General features: G+C 25.2%; 1 protein-coding gene across 1 annotated transcript in view; it reads left to right on the forward strand.

Moving 5' to 3' along the window:
* Positions 1 to 17,740, forward strand: part of LOC105425932 (uncharacterized) — a 30,598-nt gene extending 12,858 nt beyond the window's left edge. Inside the window, exons 2-3 of the mRNA XM_011636951.2 lie at positions 13,523 to 14,176; positions 16,815 to 17,740. Of these exons, the coding sequence (XP_011635253.2) occupies positions 13,523 to 14,176; positions 16,815 to 17,308 (1,148 nt within the window). The 3' untranslated portion in view covers positions 17,309 to 17,740. The remainder of the gene's footprint in view (positions 1 to 13,522; positions 14,177 to 16,814) is intronic.
* Positions 17,741 to 21,416: the final 3,676 nt, after the last annotated feature.

The following is a 21,416-nucleotide window of genomic DNA, read 5'->3' on the forward strand; positions in this document are numbered from 1 at the left end:
ATTTTATTTGCAAAGAATAAATAATAAGAATAAAATTTTAATAAATAATAGTAATACATAATAATACATATGGTATAATACACACACACACACACACACACACACACACATATATATATATATATATATATATATATATTTATATAATATATTTATAATATATTTTATAATATATTTTAACAATCTAAATGTATTTAAATTATGCAAAATTTTGAGTAAAAAATTTATAATTTTGAGTAAAAAAATTTATAATAAAAATATATTATAATATAAAAAATATATATTTTTATTATAAAATATATTTTTTGATGTAAAATATATGTAAGTTGTATGTGGAGTTTGTTATTAAATATTTTACTTTTCAAATTCTTGATTAAATATTCTCACGATCAATAGAATATTAATTTTAATAACACGGAAATGCAATAACAATATTCATAGGATTATAATTATTTAGCGCTAACTTAACTAATAGTAATATTATATTATAATTGAAGTATAAGTATATACATTATACTATACATATTATAAATAATTTAATCAAATAATAGAAAAAATGATATACATATAACTTAAAAATAATATTAAAATATTAAAATCTGTGTACATATTAAAATATTGTGTTTTACTTTCCTGCAAATAATGTGAACAATATCCAAAGTCAGTGACACTAATTCGCAACTACTGCTCGTTAGTACAGTTCAAGACCCTGATATGTAATGAGATATATTTGAAGCGCAAAAGAGATAAAACATTCGAATATTACAAAGTCATCATAAATGAATACAATTATATTCGCATGAGCGCTTGTATGTACGCGTACATACACACATACATGTATACATGTAAACGAACATACATTTCAAGTTTATTAATATAAATAAAAAATTGTTAAAAAAAACTGAGTGTATTTAGATATTTTCGTGTTCCATTCTATTTATTTTAAAATAAAAAAATACTTTAAAAAATTTTAATAGAAATTATTTTTATAATAAATATCTAATATTCCGAAATTTTACAATTTGTTGAAAGGTATATTGCGCATAAGTTGCATTATATATATCATTTAATAACAAATTGAAAAAACAAATTTTTTTCTCGTATGCACACTTTTTTCTGACATAAATAATTTTGTACATACAATATGTATATGTATATTTATAAGTATAGCTTTTATTTTATATATATATATATATATATATATATATATATATATTGTATTAATTATATATAATTTGACTTTAAAATTAAACTTTAAATTTTAATTTTTTAGTTTTAATTTCATTCTTTTATTTCTTTAGTGTTAATTTTATAACTTTTTACATATGAAGTTATATATCAAAATTATGTTATGTCAAGTAAATGCAAATTAGTTTTTAAATAAAATACTTAGAATAATACTTAATACTTAAGAATAAAGAGCAAAACTTTAAATTATTATTTGTGTACAATAATATTTGTAGCTTTGTGATTAATTTATTTTAATAATAATCAGCATATGAGCAAATTCATGTCTAAATAAATCTACAGGTAATAACTTCGTTGACAAAGTGATTCTTTTGTGACTCTTTTATGAAAGAACCAGGTGCTCTGCAAACTGTATTTACATATAGAACAGAAGCTGAACATTACTGGTTCATTAGCGTTCAATTAGTGCTGTTTGTTTCAGTTAAATAATGAATGCATCTTCTACGAATGTTATTGAAATAGGGTTCTGGTTCAGTTGACAGAGGACTCTACAAACAATTGTATTAGCTGTCGGAATCTCCTTTTGACTACCGACTAAGAAACTATGCCTTCTTATATTTGGAACTATGTCCTAATAAGTAGAAAAAATATATTAAATAATAAACTATATATACCTAATAAAAATTTATTCATAAAAAATTATCAAAGTAAAAAAATTATCAAAGATTTTTATTTTAAATTTATATCTTAAGTTTTTTATACACAAATTTAAGCCTTTGTATTTATTTTATTAGTATTTCAATAGCAATAATACAACATAACCAGTATTTTATAAAAATATTGTTATATTATTAAATTAATTTATTTTTTAAGAAATGTATAATTATCGTTATTTTTAACATTTTTAAAAGTAGATGTAAATATTAGAGACAAATATATCAACAAATCTTAATTGCACAACAATTATTTCTTAATTGTTATTTTATTAAAATGTTATAAAATAACGAAAATAATTTTGGCTTTATAGTTTAAAAAAATATTCCTTTCGATACAATATACATTATTAGATAAGAAATGTCAATTTAAATAATATATATTCTTAGTTATTGATGTGTTTATTATTTAGTGAATACTTATGTTATATTATAATATATTATTATCGTAATATAATATTATATTATAATATATTTATGTTAAGTTATATGTGATTAAAACTATATTTATCACTAAAGCAATATGTTATATTAATAATTATTTCAACCGTTAGAACGCAACTAAGTTAATTATTTCTAATTAAATTATTTATTTAAGATAAAATACATTTATTTTTCAAGAATTTTGTAATTTTTATTAACATTTTTTATTATAATAAATAAAATAGAAAAATGTATATGGAATGCCATAATTTGTACTTTACTGAACTCTGAATTCTATGTTATTTGTATACAAGCATATTTAAGGAAACGTTTGACTAGAGAAGGGGCGCAGCCCCTCTCTCTCCGCCCTGAAAAAACCTCCCCTAACCAAACCTGAATCTAATTTGGAACCAAAGTTAGAACTCCGCCCCTCCTCTGTCTAAGCATTTTCTTAAACACATAAATATGCAAATATTGTCGAACTTATACTTGATATAATTCAAATTATGGCATTTAATATATTATATATAATCATTCTATTTATTCATAACTTTTTAATAAATTTTTAATATATATATATATATATATATATATATATATATATATATATATATATATATATGAATATAAAACTGATCAGTGCGGTGTTTCTTAATGTAAATAATTATTTTTTAATCGTTAAGAACTTATGCTACATTTTAAGTTATGAAATATTTGAATTTTATATTTTTAATTAATCTACCAAAGCATTCTAGAATTATTTTCAATAAGTTATTTTGCATTTCATAAAAGTTATATCTTTATTGTTATTTGAATGTTAAGTCAGAATTGGTCGAAGCAATAAGAGATTTTATTTATATAACCGCGTGTATGTATATGTATATCTGATATATTTTGTTTTAATGTAATGCAGTCATTCATACTCACATACCTTATACAAATATACCATTCTGTAATGGCAACATCGGAGCGCGCAAAAACACTGTAGTAAATGACGGTGGATGATGGACAACAAAGATACAGCGGGCGACGGAAAGAAATGATACGGGCGAACGGAACAGAGCAATCGAGCGAAACGGCAGAATCGCGTCATACCAAGCAATGGATAGAGGCGCATGAACATAAAACACGAATGGACGTGATCTAACAAAGTAAGGTACTATGAGAGAGATAAATCCTCTCATTTTTTTTCAAATACACAGAGAAAAATTTACGCATTAACAGCATCAAATCTAATTGAAAAAATAATGTTATTGATTAATTTACTCATTTAAATGTTTATAAATAATAGTATTTATAAAAAGAATATATATATATATATATATATATATATATTTACATTATTATTTATTAATATTATTACTAATTTAACAAGACTATATTATTATTTGAATTGAAAACAAAACTTGAAATATATGATTGTATGAAACGTACAGAAATTTTATTCCTATAAATTTGTAAAACCTCCTTTGTTAGTGAAACTTATCTTTAAATTTATTTTTGTTATAGAAATAAGCTATAATATTAATAATTAAATAATTACAACGAAATTATCACTAACAATATTAATATCAGAAAAGACTTATTTCAATATCTTTAAGATGAATTTTGATCATTTTATTATGATTTTAAACAAATAAAATTGGCATTTTTATAATCGTCAGTTTAAAAATTATAAAATTACATAATTATATAATAGTATAATTTATGTTACTTTTTAGGCAAAAATCGACATCTTTTAACTATTGATTTAACCAACCTATTATAAACTAAATCGTTCCAACAGTCATTAAAATACGAGAATTTAAGATACTCTCAGTTTTCACTCATATACCTATATATATGTACCTATATATATGTATGTATAGCCTGCTTACTGTTGTATGTGATAATAACATATTTGACGTAAAATGTCAAGATGAAATATATTTTTTAATTGATGCAATATGATCATATGTTTTGATGTATGATCATATGTTTTGATTGTTTATATAACAATAACAATGATTGTTTATATAACAAAACAAACACATGTGTCATTAACATAAACAGCTTATATTGCATAAATCTTCATTTTATGTTTAATCAGCCATTTTTAGACACATTAAATATTTTTAAACACGAAGAAAACATTTTGCCTAAAAATTATTCATCTACAAATTATCTACATACCTATTTTGAACCTTTATTTGAATTATATTAATTGAATTATATTAATAATACAATTACTACAAAACAATGAATAGAATAATAATGCGATTTAATTACAACTTTTGGCTCGATTTTCGTATTAACATCCATTATTGCTCGTGTCTTGGATACAAACTATCAGACATATGTAATTAAAACGCTCAACGTTTTATTTCAGAGAAATTATAAATATATAGTCAAATATCATATTCTATATAAATTACAGCATCATATTTCTTTGAAAGTTAACATTCTTTTTAGAATACTTTTTTCTTTAAATAATTTAATTTTAATTGTGTATGTGAATTCTATATGTATGTATTCTGAATGACGACATACGCATAAACTGAAATATATATAACTAGAAATTAAATATAATTTCACTATTAAATCATTGTTTTGAGCTAACTTTTTAAGTAAAAATATGATGGTCAGTTTCTTCAATTTTTTTATATAAAACATAACAATTATCGTATTTTTTTTATTTAAAAATATGATTATATGAATATACATATAGGGAGTATCACATAAAGTGTTATACAAGAAGGTATTTTCTTCGAAACTATTAAAGATAATGAGGAAATTCTTTTTGTAGTTTTTATGGTTGCTGGGACCCCAGATAAAATATCGCCGTTGATCTTTTAAAAAACAGGCAAAAGACGTAATATTCTATTTTTTTAAATAAAATTATATAATTTTTTATATAATATAATTCTTCCAAATGTTTTGCATATAAAAATAATAAAATTAGAATAAAGTTAGAATAAAGCAAAGAATTTAATATTTTATGAGATATTTATGAGATATTTCATAATTTATATTCACATAACAAAATTAATGATAATATAAATAAATAATGAGAATTAAATGTGTACGTTACTATTAAAATATTCTTAAAGGAAATATAATTTTCTTATAGATGTTGAAACAAAGGATTAACTTTTGTAAATAGAAGTATGGAAACTTAAAAATTTCTTGGATTGTTTGTTTTTTGATATTGATAATTAATTAAAAGAATTTCCATTAGACGAAACCTGTAAAAGTATTTATTTGATATACAAGAAAAGATTACAAATAAAACATTGTAGTAGTATTTGTAAATTGGGAAGGAACTTTTTTGACGTATGATTTGCACCGCGCTAATAAAATCACCAGGCAATTTTCTTTATGGGTCTTATACGATGTCGATTATTATTATTATTCTTATATTACGTTCGGTCAAGACATGTATATCTTTGTGAATGCAATAAGAAGAAAAAAATCGATCAAAGGAGAGAAGGAGAAAGCTAGACAGATAAATAAAGAGAGAGAGAAAAGGTAGAAATCAGAGTTGTGTGTGACCTATTACCGACCAGGAACAATTCAAAAAAAAAAAACAAAAAAGAAGATAAATATTGCGTACCCATAATATCACGATCGACTATGATTCATTCACCGGACTTCTTGATTAACTCTTCATCTCGTTCATGTTTATATGCTTCAGTTTTTGACGGCATTATGATCTTACAAGTGATTTTCAGTGATCATTTTTTAAATAATTTGATACTCAGAAGATCACAAATATATTTCCATTGTTCCAATATTATACAGAAACAATTTGAGAAAGATTTCTCAAATTATTTTTATAATATTCTGAAAGTTCTTCTTACTAAAAAATATAAACAAATGTGTATATTATAAAAACTTTTAATATTCTAACAACCTATTTGAACATTTCAATGATAAAATTATTTTCGATAAAATTATTTTCATATTTGGCTAAACTTATAAATATTATTTTTTAAATAATTTCTTTAATAATCATCAAATAGATTAAAAATTTGAAATTATTTAAAACTTTACATATACTATATATTTTAAATACCATCGAAATAATTAAAAAATATTTCAAATAAAATTTGTATAGGGAAAAATGTATAGATATGTATGGGTATATATGAGGATATTATAGTGATGAGATGACAAAGACAGATGGAAAGCGAAATGTGATAGAGATAGGATGAAATGAAGTAAAATTGGGTGTGTGCAATAGAGTGGATGAGGTTGAATGGGGTTGAAGTGGGATAAAGTGAAATAGGGTGGAATAAGTAGATGGGGATGTGATAGATGAGGTGAAGTGAATAAGTAAATGATTGAGCAAAGTGAATATATATGCAGGAATATAAGTATGTAGATGTGTGGGCATTGGAAATATAAGTGCATGCATGTATAATTATGAGAAAGTGTGAATATATGAATATGTGAAATTATAAGTGCATGGAAATTTAAATATATAAATGTGGAAAGTGGGAGTGTAGAAGTATAGAAGTGACTGTGTAGAAATGTAAAAATGTGAATATATAAAATTATGAAATTATGTGGGTATGTGAAAGTTAAGTGCCCATGTATGGAGGTATAAACGCCTAAAAGTACGGGAAAGTATGAGTAAATAATTGTGTAAAAATATAAGATTGCGGAGATATATAAGTGTTTGAAAGTAATATTTTTGTAAATATTAATTACAAATGTAATATAATATATTATTCATTTACAAATTTTCGAATAAAAATATAAAAAAATAATTATAATAAAACAATAATTTTTTTATATTTTTATCCGAAAATTTGTAAATGAATAATATATTACATTTGTAATTAATATTTACAAAAGACATTTATCATATCAATTTTTGATTATCTTCAACAACATTAGTAACGTATATGCTTCTTCGTGATATAAGAAAAATTTAATAAAATAATTTTTTATAATAATACGTTTATAATTCAATACGTATATAGAAAAAGATTTAAAAAAATTACTTTATGTATCTTCTTTCATAATTCTTATTCTTAATTCAGCTTAATAAATTTATTTTTAACATAAACATAGAATAATTGTATACAGTTTTTAATTAATTTTAAAAGTTCTTTCGTCTCTTCATCAAAGGGCCTAATCTACGACACGTGCGTTTGAGCTTCTACGGAAATTAAATCAAAGATTCACATTTCTATAAAGTGTCGGAGCCGACAAAGGCAGCGACAACGGTGCCGATAATTAGCGGCTTGGATGGTAGACAAACATTGGTCGCGTTTCTGTAGTATCTACGTAAGCGAAACATGTGTTTCGGGAGTGACACTGACATTCATCATGCGTTTGAACACGCCCACTTCGTGTCATGTTGTGGTGTTTGGTTTTTAACTTCACTTTTCTGTACGGTTTTTAAAATTTATATCTGATCTATCATATACATACAAACATATGCATCTTACGTATTTGCACAATATTCTTTATCATTTTATAATGAATCAATTATTATATCTCTTTTTTTTTATTTAATTAGAATTGTATAATTATCAAAATATCAGCATTAGATACTACAAATATTGAGATTTCGGCATTATAACATATTTAAATTTATTTTTAATAATTCTTTTTTAAATCAAAAGAATTGAAAATAGAATGATTAATGGAAAAATATTCTTTTTTAACACCATTTACTGTCCTTTCTACATTTTCTTTCCATCTAAAAAAAATTTATATTAGAGATTAAGTTTTTTCTATTTTCATTTTATTTAAAATTAACTAATTCTTCATATATTTGACTATCGCATACTATAATAACAGATATTTATAACGCTTCAAGTATTGTTACTATAACATAAAAAAATTATTAAATATACGTACACCCGCAAATATTTTTAATCTCAATTTAATTATATTATATAAAAAAAATCTAATTAATTTAAATTAACATAAAAATAAAAATTTGACGTGTTTATGTCGTATTAATTATAAAATACACACATACATCATAATACGTAAAAAAAATAGCTATAAAATTAAAAATGTTTATAAAGTTAATTACCATAAAAATTGCATGAATAAAAAACTTAATTAAAAGTTACATTAAAACTTGAATTAAATTAAAAATTGATTTTAAAAAGCATGACAGATATTCCTCTACTTATGACGAGGTTACAGAGACTTTGATCGAATTAATTATAAGCCGAATAGTAATATAGCGTTAAATGTCAAACTGCCGCTATCACTTAAACTATCATCTTCAATCATTTAAATATATAGAGTACTCGATGTAAATTAACATCATTACTCATAAATAGAGCAAAGTAAATTAAACAGACAAGTCCTCATTTTGCGATATTTATAATAATAAAAGTTAACAAAAAATTAGTGACTAAAGATCACTGAATAAGCACATTTCTGCTCGGTTCACTGACAAATGCAAGCGCGTGGCGAAATACGACTGTCCAACATTACGCGCATTCGTGATTGCTAGGAATGCGGTGAGATTTTTGGAGGTGCAATCTGTACATATGTATGTATATGTGTAATACATATATAGCATTCGCTTATATAGTGCTTTCATAAAGATTTCAGTTATTTATCTTTCAGCGATATTTCAGAAAAGCTGTAAACCTTTCATTTATCTTTCTGTAAGGTGCCAAGTGCAAGAATCGCAAATATTTTACTATTGCAAATTTCAGTTTCAGAGCTGTTGCAAAAATATTTCACAATGTTTTCATATGTTTCAATTCAGTGAAACATTCCTGAAATATTTCTGAAATATTTTTTGCTGTAGCTCGTGAGCAGCTGTCATCTGTGAAGATGGCGTATTTCGACAGTTGTTCATATATATATGTCATTGCGGATAAAAAATTACAGATTGTGTGAAAATAATTTATTTTATATTTTTTTAAGTATTCTATGATTGAAATTAAATATTGGAAATGTATGATTATATGAATAATTTTCTTCATGTCACACGATAATTGCTCGTAATACCAAGTAGACGTACACATAGTTGCGATATAAATTGATAGAACATAGAAATATATATAATAACAACATTGCCATGTAACAGAATATGAGACGTTACGTACAACGTATACATTATATTACGTTCATTAGTTGTAATTTCTTAATTAATTAAAAGAAAGAGTTAAAAAGAATTATTTCAGGAATTGATTTTAATCTTTTAAGAATTATTATAATATATAACAATAACAATGATAAATGATAATAATAACAATGATTATAAAAAATAATGAAATAAAATGAATAAAAAAAGTAAAGGAAATTAAATAATCATATCTAGTATTAAATATGCGATGCCAAATAAACAACATATACTATTTTGAAATTGTTTTGAAATTGTTAGATAATTTTACATACACTGAAAATTGCAATAAAATTATAATTGTAATATAAAAATTGTTATGATAAAAAAATATATGATAAAGGTAACGATTATTTTGCATACAGAATACATGGTATATCGATTTATTATGGAAATTGTGTATGAATGTACACTTTTGTACACTATCATCGGATATTCTTTTCACGGACAGGCTGGTATACCATTTAAGCAACAGACGCGCGCGTAGAAAATATGAATAAATAAGAAAAGCGCAACGAAAAAGAGAAGTCTACGTTGTAGCTACATAATTCTTGGAAGAGGAGTTTTGGACGAAATCGTCGTCGTTGCCGCCGCCGCCGCCGACATCACTGCCGACGCCGCCACTGATCATAGTGATATGTTTTTGCTATGCAAGCCTTCTACGTCTGCAATTTCTTACCCCTTAACAATAATTTTTAATCTTTATCAGTTCGATTTTAGAATAAGCGCTATTTTGTAAGAAATATTATTATATAAAAAATTATAATTGAAACATCCACCACTTGTAAACAAATTTATGTTATATCTTTATGTTATGTTTTTCAAACAAAAAATTGAAAATTAATAGGTAAGTGACATGTTATGAATAATAGTAGAGAACATATAATTAATTAAAAGTCAAATTTATTTTATGCTAAAGCCTTAAAAAGAAATTATTAAAAAAAAATTATTACATTATTACATTATTACATTAATTATTACATTACTTGTCAAATGATATGAATACTCCCATTTTTCCACAAATTTAATTATAAACATATCTCAAGATGATGATAATTTCAATGTCGAATTAATGTCGATTCGACATCGATTCCATTATCATTTCTCATTGGGAAATGTATCGATATATCTCGATGCAATAAAATAAAATATATTGTATATAAAGATATTATAATATTTTGTAATACATCTTAGACATTTTTTATAAATATATCAAATCTTTTTTTATATTTTTCGGATATATTTCGAACATTTTTCAATATATTCAAATATTAATTTAACATGCCTTTCAATATTAATTTTTACTTCTCAAAAAACATTTAAAAACTTATGTCAAGAATTTCTATTAGAAAATGTTACATCAAAATAAAAAAATATTATCAAAAGTAAAAAAAATCACGCTGAATTTTTTTACGATGACAACGTTGACATTTTTTAAACAAAAATTTATACATTTGGGTTTTGCATTGCATTCGTACAGTACGGTAAGAAAACTGAAAATACTTTCATTATATAACTTAAATTTTATTGATCAAATGTATTCAATTAAAATTAAAATCGTGATACAGTTGTTATTGAGATATAAAAATGTTGACTCCGTTCATCAACGACTCACGTATATACAAAAGTTACGAGGCCGCCGTTCCGCGCCATCTTTGCTACGCGTGAAATTGGCGACGAGACACTCATGTCTCTTGAGGCTTGCTGTATTCAATGAAATAATTTTTTTTTTAATAAAAAATTCTATATATTTATGGTGACGATCTGTGAGATATATGATTAAATATCAATAATTTGAACTTAATGATCCGCATTACATTAATGTTCAGTTAGTTTTACTAAAGGCTCGACAGTAAGGTATTCTCCTTAAACCAGTAAGTAGTATTCTTTTTAAATCTTGAAAAGATTTAAAAAGAATCATATAATTTAATTTGCACATAAATACTTAAAACATTTAATTTGCACAGAAATACTTAAAACATTTAAGCATTTGTATCTATTATCATTTGTATTATATTAATAAAGAAAAAATAGAAGTTAAAGAGTTATAAGAATCTAATACAATTGAGGCGCAAATATCCATATAAAATATAATTTAATAAAATATACATTGATACACATTTTTAAAAATGAACATTTCGATTTTGTTTCCAATTGTCAGTGTTTCACAATAAATAAAAAACATAATAGCATAACAATGTAAAAGAAATAATCTCAAATTTTTGGTGCCAACAAGGGATGAATACTTTTAAATTGAGCTTTAAAGATTATATTCTCTGTGATTAGTTAATGTTAATGTGTCAATGTGAAAAATAAATAATTTGAAAAAGTTAATTCAAAGAAGCCAAGAAGGAAAAGATAGACATAAAATTTTAACAATAAATAAATTCGGTAGTCGTATCATTAAAACAAAAAAACAAAACGGTTGATTATATAAAAGAGTCACAAATCAAGAAAGAAAACAAAGATGAACGCTGAATTGTCGAATTGTTACGTAGAAGTTAATATTGTATTATATAATAGAATAATATAATAATACCATCTTTAACAATTGTGTTTGGAAGTAAACAACATTTTGAATATTTATTAGAAAGTGATTTTGTATTAACATCTATGTCTATAATCTATGTCTACAACTTATTAAAAAATATTTTAGCTCTTTAACTATACAAAAACTTAAACTATACAAACTTTAACTATACAAAAGATAGAAAAATATTTGTGTGTGTGTGTGTGTGTGTGTGTGTGTGTGTGTGTGTGTGTGTGTGTGTGTTGTAAGCTTATGAAATGCAAAAATGCAAAAATATTCTTTTATTTAAAAAAGTGCAAGAATATTCTTTTATTTAAAAAAATAGGATGTCGTCTCTTGTCTTTTGTAAAGAAAGCAACACCCTATCCGGGCGGCACCCTATCCATCTTGTAAAAGGCCCCAACATAAAAACTGCAAAAAGAATTTCGTCGCTACCTTTAATAGTTTCGCAGAAAACACCTTCTAACACACACGTTAAAATACTTACTGCTATTCTTAGCAAAATTATAAACGTTTTCACTAGACATAGACAAAATGTTTCAAGACGAAGATGAGGTACGTATGTATCCGTAGTGCTTCTACGAGGTTCTAAGTACGCATATGTGATACGCATGAACACATTATATGCATTCGTATGCGTACGACGTCTGTACATGTAATATTATTAGACTTTTTCTCACAAGCAGTGATAAATGGCCAAGATCAAAGTTTCCGACGCGTGTAGTCATTTTACACGCATGTAACACACATCTTTAATGAAAGAGAGACGACAGTCTACACAGTCATCTGCCTATTGGCGACGATATACGTAAATATAAGTGTATTTGTGCGGAGCAGCGGGCTGTTCCAGTTAACTAGTACGAGGGTGAAGACGTTTCAGTTTCTTCCCCACAAACAGAGAAAAGAATCGTTTGGGTTCTAATTCTATAATCCTACACATAAGCCGTAAAACTAAAGTTATTATTATAAATGCTTTCCCAAATTTTTTACTTGTCACATAATATATGTATATTTGACATATATTACATTTGATATAATAAATAAGTTTGTATTATCATGGAAACATTTACATAATATAATTTTCCGTGCATATAATATTATAAGATGTAGTGTTACAAAAAGATTTAGAAATTTTAAAGAGCTAGATCAAAAATATGGAGAATACAATATGGCAGATATAAATATTGCAAAATTTGAATTATTTCTTTTTATGAGATAATGCTTTTTGATATAACTGATTATGAAATTGGTTATACTCTTGATGCTTTCGTGGTTATTTCTTTCAAAATTGTACTGTGGTTTATAGATTACCACCGTGTCATAAATCATTTTTGTTATAATTACTATTGCTTCTCGCCTTGATGAAGTGACCTACAATGTTTTCGAAATATTGGCATTAACAATGGTTTATAACACGATGGTAATCCACAAATCACAATATGATTAATCCCATTAATTAAAATGATCTATCTTATATTAAATTGAATAAAATAATAATAATTAACTAATGTGTTCCAATAGAGAATTCTATTTTTGCTTACGCAATGATGTACGTAATAAGATCAATTAATTATGTTACAGAGAATAGTAGTACCGAAATTGGAGCACAATCACAACAATCACATCAACAACAACAACAACAACAACAACAGCAGCAGCAACAACAACATCAACAGCAATATGGTGAAGTGAATCAATTAGGAGGTGTATTCGTTAATGGAAGACCACTTCCGAACGCCGTCAGATTGAGGATAGTCGAACTCGCACAATTGGGTATTAGACCATGCGATATTTCGAGACAATTACGAGTAAGCCATGGATGCGTCAGTAAGATACTGGCACGCTATCATGAAACAGGTAGTATTCTACCAGGCGCAATTGGTGGCAGCAAGCCGCGTGTGACTACACCGAAAGTCGTACAGTACATCAAACAATTGAAATTAAAAGACCCAGGGATTTTTGCTTGGGAGATCAGAGATCGACTGTTATCCGATGGCGTTTGCGACAAGTATAACGTTCCTTCAGTATCCAGTATATCAAGAATATTAAGAAATAAAGTTGGCACAACGACGACAATGCACCATCATCATCCGCATCATTCAGCTCATCATCATCATCATCACCACCTTTATGCGGCTGCCGCAGCGGCTGGTGCAGCCCTTTGTCCAGTGCCATACCCACCGACGCCTTATCATCCGACGGCACCGCCTTCCATCGCACATCATCATCATCAGGGTTAGTATTTTGTGTTTGGTAATTTATACATAAAGATTTCGAGCGAGAGATTTCCCTATCCTTCTTTATTAATATTCTCCTAAAAATTGATAAACATTATGAATATTTTAATGTTGGATCCATATAAGATTGAAAATTGAAATAGTATTCAATTTTATTATATCGTTACGTATCATAATAAAAGAATTGAAAAATGAATATTTTGGTAAAAAAAAATATTAAATTTGATCATATTCATACATACCTGACCACCATTGTATTATCATTTAAGGACAATATTTTGAAATTAATTTTTTGAAAATTGATAAAGAAGTAAGAAAATAGCGTAAAAATAATAACTTTGGGAACCTTATTTTATATTCAAATAATAACTTTCTTTATTTATTTGTATTTTTCTTTACCATTCCATATCATTATAACTAAAATTTATTGTTCGCTAAATTTAAGTTCTACAAAAGTAGAATCGATTTAAAATTATAAATTATTAAAAATAAATATGTAATCTATTTTATAATTACTTATTTTTAAATTGATTCATTATTTATAATTTGCGAATAATTTGCGAAAATTTTAAGTTGTTCAAAAAATTCATAAGGATTTTTAAGGCATAGCGTTACAGTTTATACAAACATGTCGCACTTTATCAAATTATGTCTTAAATATTTTGAAAGGCGATATTTCCCAATATATTACACGTTAACAATGTTATTACACATTAATAACATTTGCACGACTTTGTTAAATATTTTTATTAAATTAGTAAGATTATTTTCAATTATGTGATACTGTTAACTTAACATCATTTTTTTCTGTGTATTTATCTAAACATGCTCTGTAATTGTAAAAGACTGAAAATTAAATTGAAATATAATTTAAATATATAGTATATTTTATCTAAAATTTTATTCTATTTTACCTCTTATATTTAAACAAATGTTTTAATCTTATAATATATTATCATAATATATTTTTAATATCATAATATATATTCAGCATAATCAAAATCTTATAAGCCAATGGATTGAATGCTCATTTAACTATTAGTCAACACATATTTATATTTATTTCTGAATGATTGAAAATTTGATCGAAAATGATAATTTTTAATTAATTTTAATTTAATAACTAGTTATATTAATATATTATATATTAGTATATATATATATATATATATATATTATATAGTTATATATTATATATATAGTTATATATTATATATATATAGTTATATATATAGTTATATATAGTTATATAGTTATATATAGTTATATATTAATTCTGTAAATTTACCTTCCTTCTTGTTTCTGTTTAAATGTCATTACATATTTGTATTTTATATTTTATCTATCATAGTAGAGATAACGATAAAAATGACATTTTAATGTTATATGATTCCGATTTTTGTTGTTTTCTTTTTATTGGATTTGAAGCACATAACATTTATTATATTACATGTTTTTGATTGCATAGATGAAAACGTTTATAATAAACTTGTTAAATTAATAAAATATTTAATGTAATAATACTTGATATAACAATATAATCAAACACAGAAAAGAAAGGAGGAAATTGACAATATATGGCTTATTATATTTCAGTCGATCATAAATCGATTATTGGGAATGCATTATATTCCCATCGAATTTTAATCGAATTCAAAATCGGTAACGTCCCCTTGTTAGATATAAGCAAATTATATTTTGTTATATATTACACATATATAAATAATTTATATGCAACATACTTATAATTTACATAAATTGAGTAAATCATTCATGTATATTTTTTTCTTATTGTTATTATATTATTATTGTTATTATATTATAAATACATAAACACGTACTATGGAATATTCATATACATTTTAGATTATTTAAAATGACAACTCTACAATTAATATAAGCTGGATTTTTAAAGTGCACATGCACATATTTATCTGTAGTTAATGTCAAGTATTATAAAATATATACATGCGCTTTACATAGAATTTAGCCATTAAGAAATTAAAAAATTTCATGCAAGTTACAAAAAGAAAAACGTTCCCAACTAAAATTAAGGTGTTGTTGCATAAAATCAATAATAATTTATTTTTGTTTTTTCATAATGTTTATCGATCGCTGTTGATTATTATTCCTATTAGAATAGTTTCTGTAAAAAAATTATCCGTAATATTTGATTATATAAAGCTATAAGCATAGAAATATCATATTTTCACGTGCCTATAGTCAATCGCGGATATTTTATCATAAGATATAAAAAAACGAGACTAAAATTGCTTATATATACAAATTTGCTTAATTAGTCAATTAGATATAAAATTTTCTGATTAATGGCCCATTGAAAAATTCCTATAATAACATAAGCATCTGCCAATATGAATGTGCTATTGGGACATACGCTATTAGATCCTTCCGATGAAGTACAAGAAATGAGAAAAATCGATAAAAATATACAATCGACTCCCTAATCTAAACATAAAAAAAAAATATATCGTTACAATCTTAAATATATACGTTCAGTTCTAACAAAAAATTAACACGAAATACATATATTTTATTTATTTTTTTCCATTCTGATATTAATTGCTGATATTGAAATTAAAAATCTATCTACCTATATGTTATTATTGCATTTCCAGTTGCACCATCGTCAGCAAGTAAGTTGTCATCATCGCCGCCTCCGGCAGTACATAACAGCAGTAGCCATCAAACAACGACCAACATTTTACAATGGCCGAGTCCTCACACTGTACACGACATTCTGGCAAACAGCTGTAACGTACAGAATTCCTCGTCGTCCTCGTCGCCAACTTCGTCACTATGCTCTACAATCAACAACAATCATCATCATCATCATCATCATCACAATCGTCATGACGACAGTTCTGTTAACAATAATAATAACAACAATAATAATGACAACAACAATGACAGAATGTCAAGCGGTTATCTTCATCATCATCATTCTCATCTGGCACATCATCATCAACAGTATTATGCTTCAGCGCTATACCATCATCATCATCATCATCATCATTCAGATGCTGTGACGGCAGCCACTATATCATCTACGCTCTCTGTACAATCTATTATGTTGCAGTCAGGAAGCCAGCCAGCCAGCCCTTGTAATTGAAGATAACAATATTGTTTTATGAATTTGGAATAGTAGACAACCAAATAATTAATATCTTTGTTTTCTGTACGTGAATAAATTCTTTTAATATATTTTTACGCGTTATAGTATTAGAATGAGGCTTTTGCGTTAAAATGATATTTAAATAATAAACGATATTCATCATTATTGTTGTCATTTCAAGGATAAATTATTAAGAAAATTATAATTAAATTGGCTTCTCTTTACTCATGCTATGATATTATATTATGACTGAAACAATTAATATAACAATTGAGATATTAAAGTTCTGCATATATCTTTTTAATAAAAAATAATTACCCAGTAAAAGTAATAGAAATTAATATTTATAATTACGACAGTTTATTAAGAAAACAAACAAAGGAAATATAAAAATTGATATTTGTATAAAAATTTATTGAAAAAAAAAGAGACTTTTCGTCTTTTCAATGTAATTTCCTTAGACATGAATGCATTTGTCCCTTTCTATCACTAATTTGTAGATATCTCTTATTAATATTAGTAAGCTAGTGATTAATAACTTATTTTAAGTATTAAAAATAGTGTTGTTAATAATTCTTAATGATTTAATTATAGAACTCATAGTGATCATAAATATTTCAGCACTTGTAGAGAGCTTGTTAGAGTTACAGTGATTAAACATTTATTTAATTATGGTTCATATGAATACTTAAACAGTAATACAGCAATAATAATCATAAAACAGCAATAATAATAAAGTACGCAAAACAGTGTTATGAATTAAATTAAATTGTAGATAAACATTTATAACAATATTTAAATACATAATGAAATATTTCAATCAAATAACTCGTATACATATTATACAAAATTTTATAGCTGTTTGGGATTTCAGTGAAATTATACAGTTAAACAATATAAACTTTAATATTTAAATATTACAATTTTTATACTGTTATATTAGAATTTTGTTCATGACGAAAACAAAATATTTGATTATAGATTATATTGTACTGAATCAGTACTGAATTTAGTTAACAATAATGTAAACTTTATTTATATACTTTATATCATTTGTTAATTTATTTTAAACAAATAATGTCTGATATTAAAATTGCATTAATATTCGGACAATGGTTCATATAAATAAGTTTTATACTAACTTTCTTATAAATAATAATAAGTAATTTCTTACAAGATATCTTTTTCAATGTATGACTTTTTTCATATGTATGAGGCACATTACAAATAATTTTTTAAAATATTCAATATCAATATTATCTCATTCTTCTTGTAGTCGCTATTTTAATATTTCTTTTGAAGTTTTGAAGTATTCATCTATTCGCCTATCTAATTTGTTTCATAAATATATGTTCAATATATGTTTTCAATGGAATTTATATCTGAAGATTGCAATAACTTTGTACAATATTCCTACACAATTCGAGTTTCATGTTCCGAGTTGTTAGTTTAAATGTGTCTTTAATTCCCATTTCTGTGAAATTTTTAGTAAGTAAATAATTTATCTTTTACAATATTAAGATATAGAATTTTATCCATTATATTATCAATGAAAACTAATTCACTAAATCCGAATTTTAAAATCTTCAAGTACATTTTCACATCTGTGCTTCATACTTGACTTATTTTTCATATTCTTGAGTTTGTCTTTCTTCACATCATCCTTTGTTTATTTCATCCAAAAATATTAAATAAATATTAAATATTATATATTAAATATTAAATTTACTTTTGCCACTAAAAATAATATCATTCCAACATGTATCTTCTATTACAACAAATTAAATCTCTTTTTTTCTTTTCATTTATATGATTTTTTTCCTTTATTCATTTTTTTCAGTAACCTGTGAATCATTTGCAAATATACTTTTTTTTCTATTTCCTATAAACAAACTTGAATAAATTTTATTCGAAGTAATAAATGAATTTATAAGTAACAACTTTATTCAAAAAATATTAAATAATTATATTCGTTTTAATAATTTATTTAAATAAATATAATTATTCAATAAGTTTTAAATAAAATTGTTATTCATTAATAATTTATATAAAAAAATATGCAACTAATTTATTTATTTACAATCAAAGTTGAACATTATCCAAATAAATTTTTTTGTTTTGTTATTTGGATGAAATTTTATTTATCATTTTTAATTATTAATCTTTTGTCTGCAATTATTTATTATTTGTGCTATTTTATTTAAAAAACCACCCTTCTTTTAAGCGGTATGCGACTGCGTGCAAATTGATATGAGCAAATTGACATCAGAGGTACCAGAAGAAAGATGCGGCCACGGACTTGGGAATAGAGGGACGGAATCTAAAGTCCTAGTTTAGACGAGAGGGATAAAAACTTGGAGATACGGGAGGGAAACCGTTCTTCGCCATATTTGTTTCTGTTCATCTCGCACATAAATATGTGTCTGTGACATGCTATTTGCGCTGGTTGGTAACACAATACACAAAGAGATCTACACACACACGACATGTATGCATACGTACACATCGTGATTCTATATGTACGATATGTACTCTAGATGAATATGGCGAATGTGTCTCACCTTTCTAGCTTATATTCCGTCTCTTTATTTCCAAGTCCGTGAGCTACACCGAAAGATAAATGGAGGGGATATAGCAAAAAAGAGAAATCATATATAATTCTCCGCCTTCGGACAATGTCGGACGGTAAAGAATGACAGATCAAAATAAATTATCTTTCTTATTTTCTCCCGTTTTATAATTCCTATCATACAACGAAAAGAAATAAGATGGAAGATCGTCAATGTATTCTCAAAGTAATCGAAACGCTGAGCGCACATATGAGCTCTTTGTGTATGTGTGATTTCTTCCTTTACTTTCGGTGCATCGCCACCGCATCTTCTATTTGACACTTTTAATAAGCGTGATTTTTTTTAATGTTGTCATTAGAACTTGTCGAGCAAGCGTGTGTATCTAGCGATTCAAGCTAGCGATGTAAAAAATGAGGCCATAAGTTAATAAAGTATTTCGGTCTCGATCGGTAATTGTGCATATTTTCTTCTGAGATCCATTATAGATATCAATTCATGTTGATATTCGACATGCTCATTTTTAGCATCAAAATAAATCACGTGAAATCAGAATGATGCAGAATTTGGATGGTCATTTTTGACTACGTGATTTTGACTTGATTTTAACGTTAAAAATGAGCATCGAATGTCAGCATAAAAAGACATCTCAAGATTTGTGTCCACAATGCAATTCAAATTTTCGGGCCGAAAGAAAGTTACTAAAACTTGGATTATGGATTCACCAAACTAGGATATAAAACTCGAAGTTCGAATGAACCAATTCATTATATTGCATTTTTTCATACTAATTATTAACTTTCTATCAAATATTTTACTACCAACTTTCTACATAAAGCATAAAAAATTTGATTTATTGTATGAAGAGAGGTTATGGATGGATCTTTATCGAAAAAGAATAATATAAAAATAAGTTGATTAATTATTAATTAAACTAAAATAAACTGTAATGGACTAATTAATAATAATTAGTAATTCTTTTTAAACTTATTTTTAAGAAAAATAATAGAAATTAATAATTTAATAAATTATGAAATATATATATATTTATATATTTGCAAATAATATAAATATAATACGACTGAATTAATATAATTCAATTCGAGTTCTTCACTTTAATATTGGCATACTTTATTACAGTTAAGTTCACAAATAGAAATACACCGCCATCTGTAGTTATCTGAGTCGAATTAATTAGTAATAAAAACTCAATCCGAGAATTTGGACCAGGAGGTCGATCATGTAACTTTTCCCCTAGGGCGGAAAAGTGAAAAATTTCACGTGAACTTACGATCATATACGATTTTGCGGGATCATATAACCCTCTCAAACGTGAAAATGTGTTTTTCACGTGACTTTTTCGCCATGTACCTTGGTGGCGGAAAGGCGGAAATCTATGGAATTAATAAATAAATATGCTGAAATTAGAGAAGATTAGAACTGCGTTAGGATTAAGTATACGTAGTACATATATAATATATATATGATTATTAAAAGATGTATATAATACTATACCAATAAAATAATTTTCATTAGTT

This window comes from Pogonomyrmex barbatus, unplaced genomic scaffold (assembly GCF_055798465.1).
Source record: "Pogonomyrmex barbatus isolate J1 unplaced genomic scaffold, ASM5579846v1 scaffold2, whole genome shotgun sequence".
Lineage (NCBI taxonomy): Eukaryota > Metazoa > Arthropoda > Insecta > Hymenoptera > Formicidae > Pogonomyrmex > Pogonomyrmex barbatus.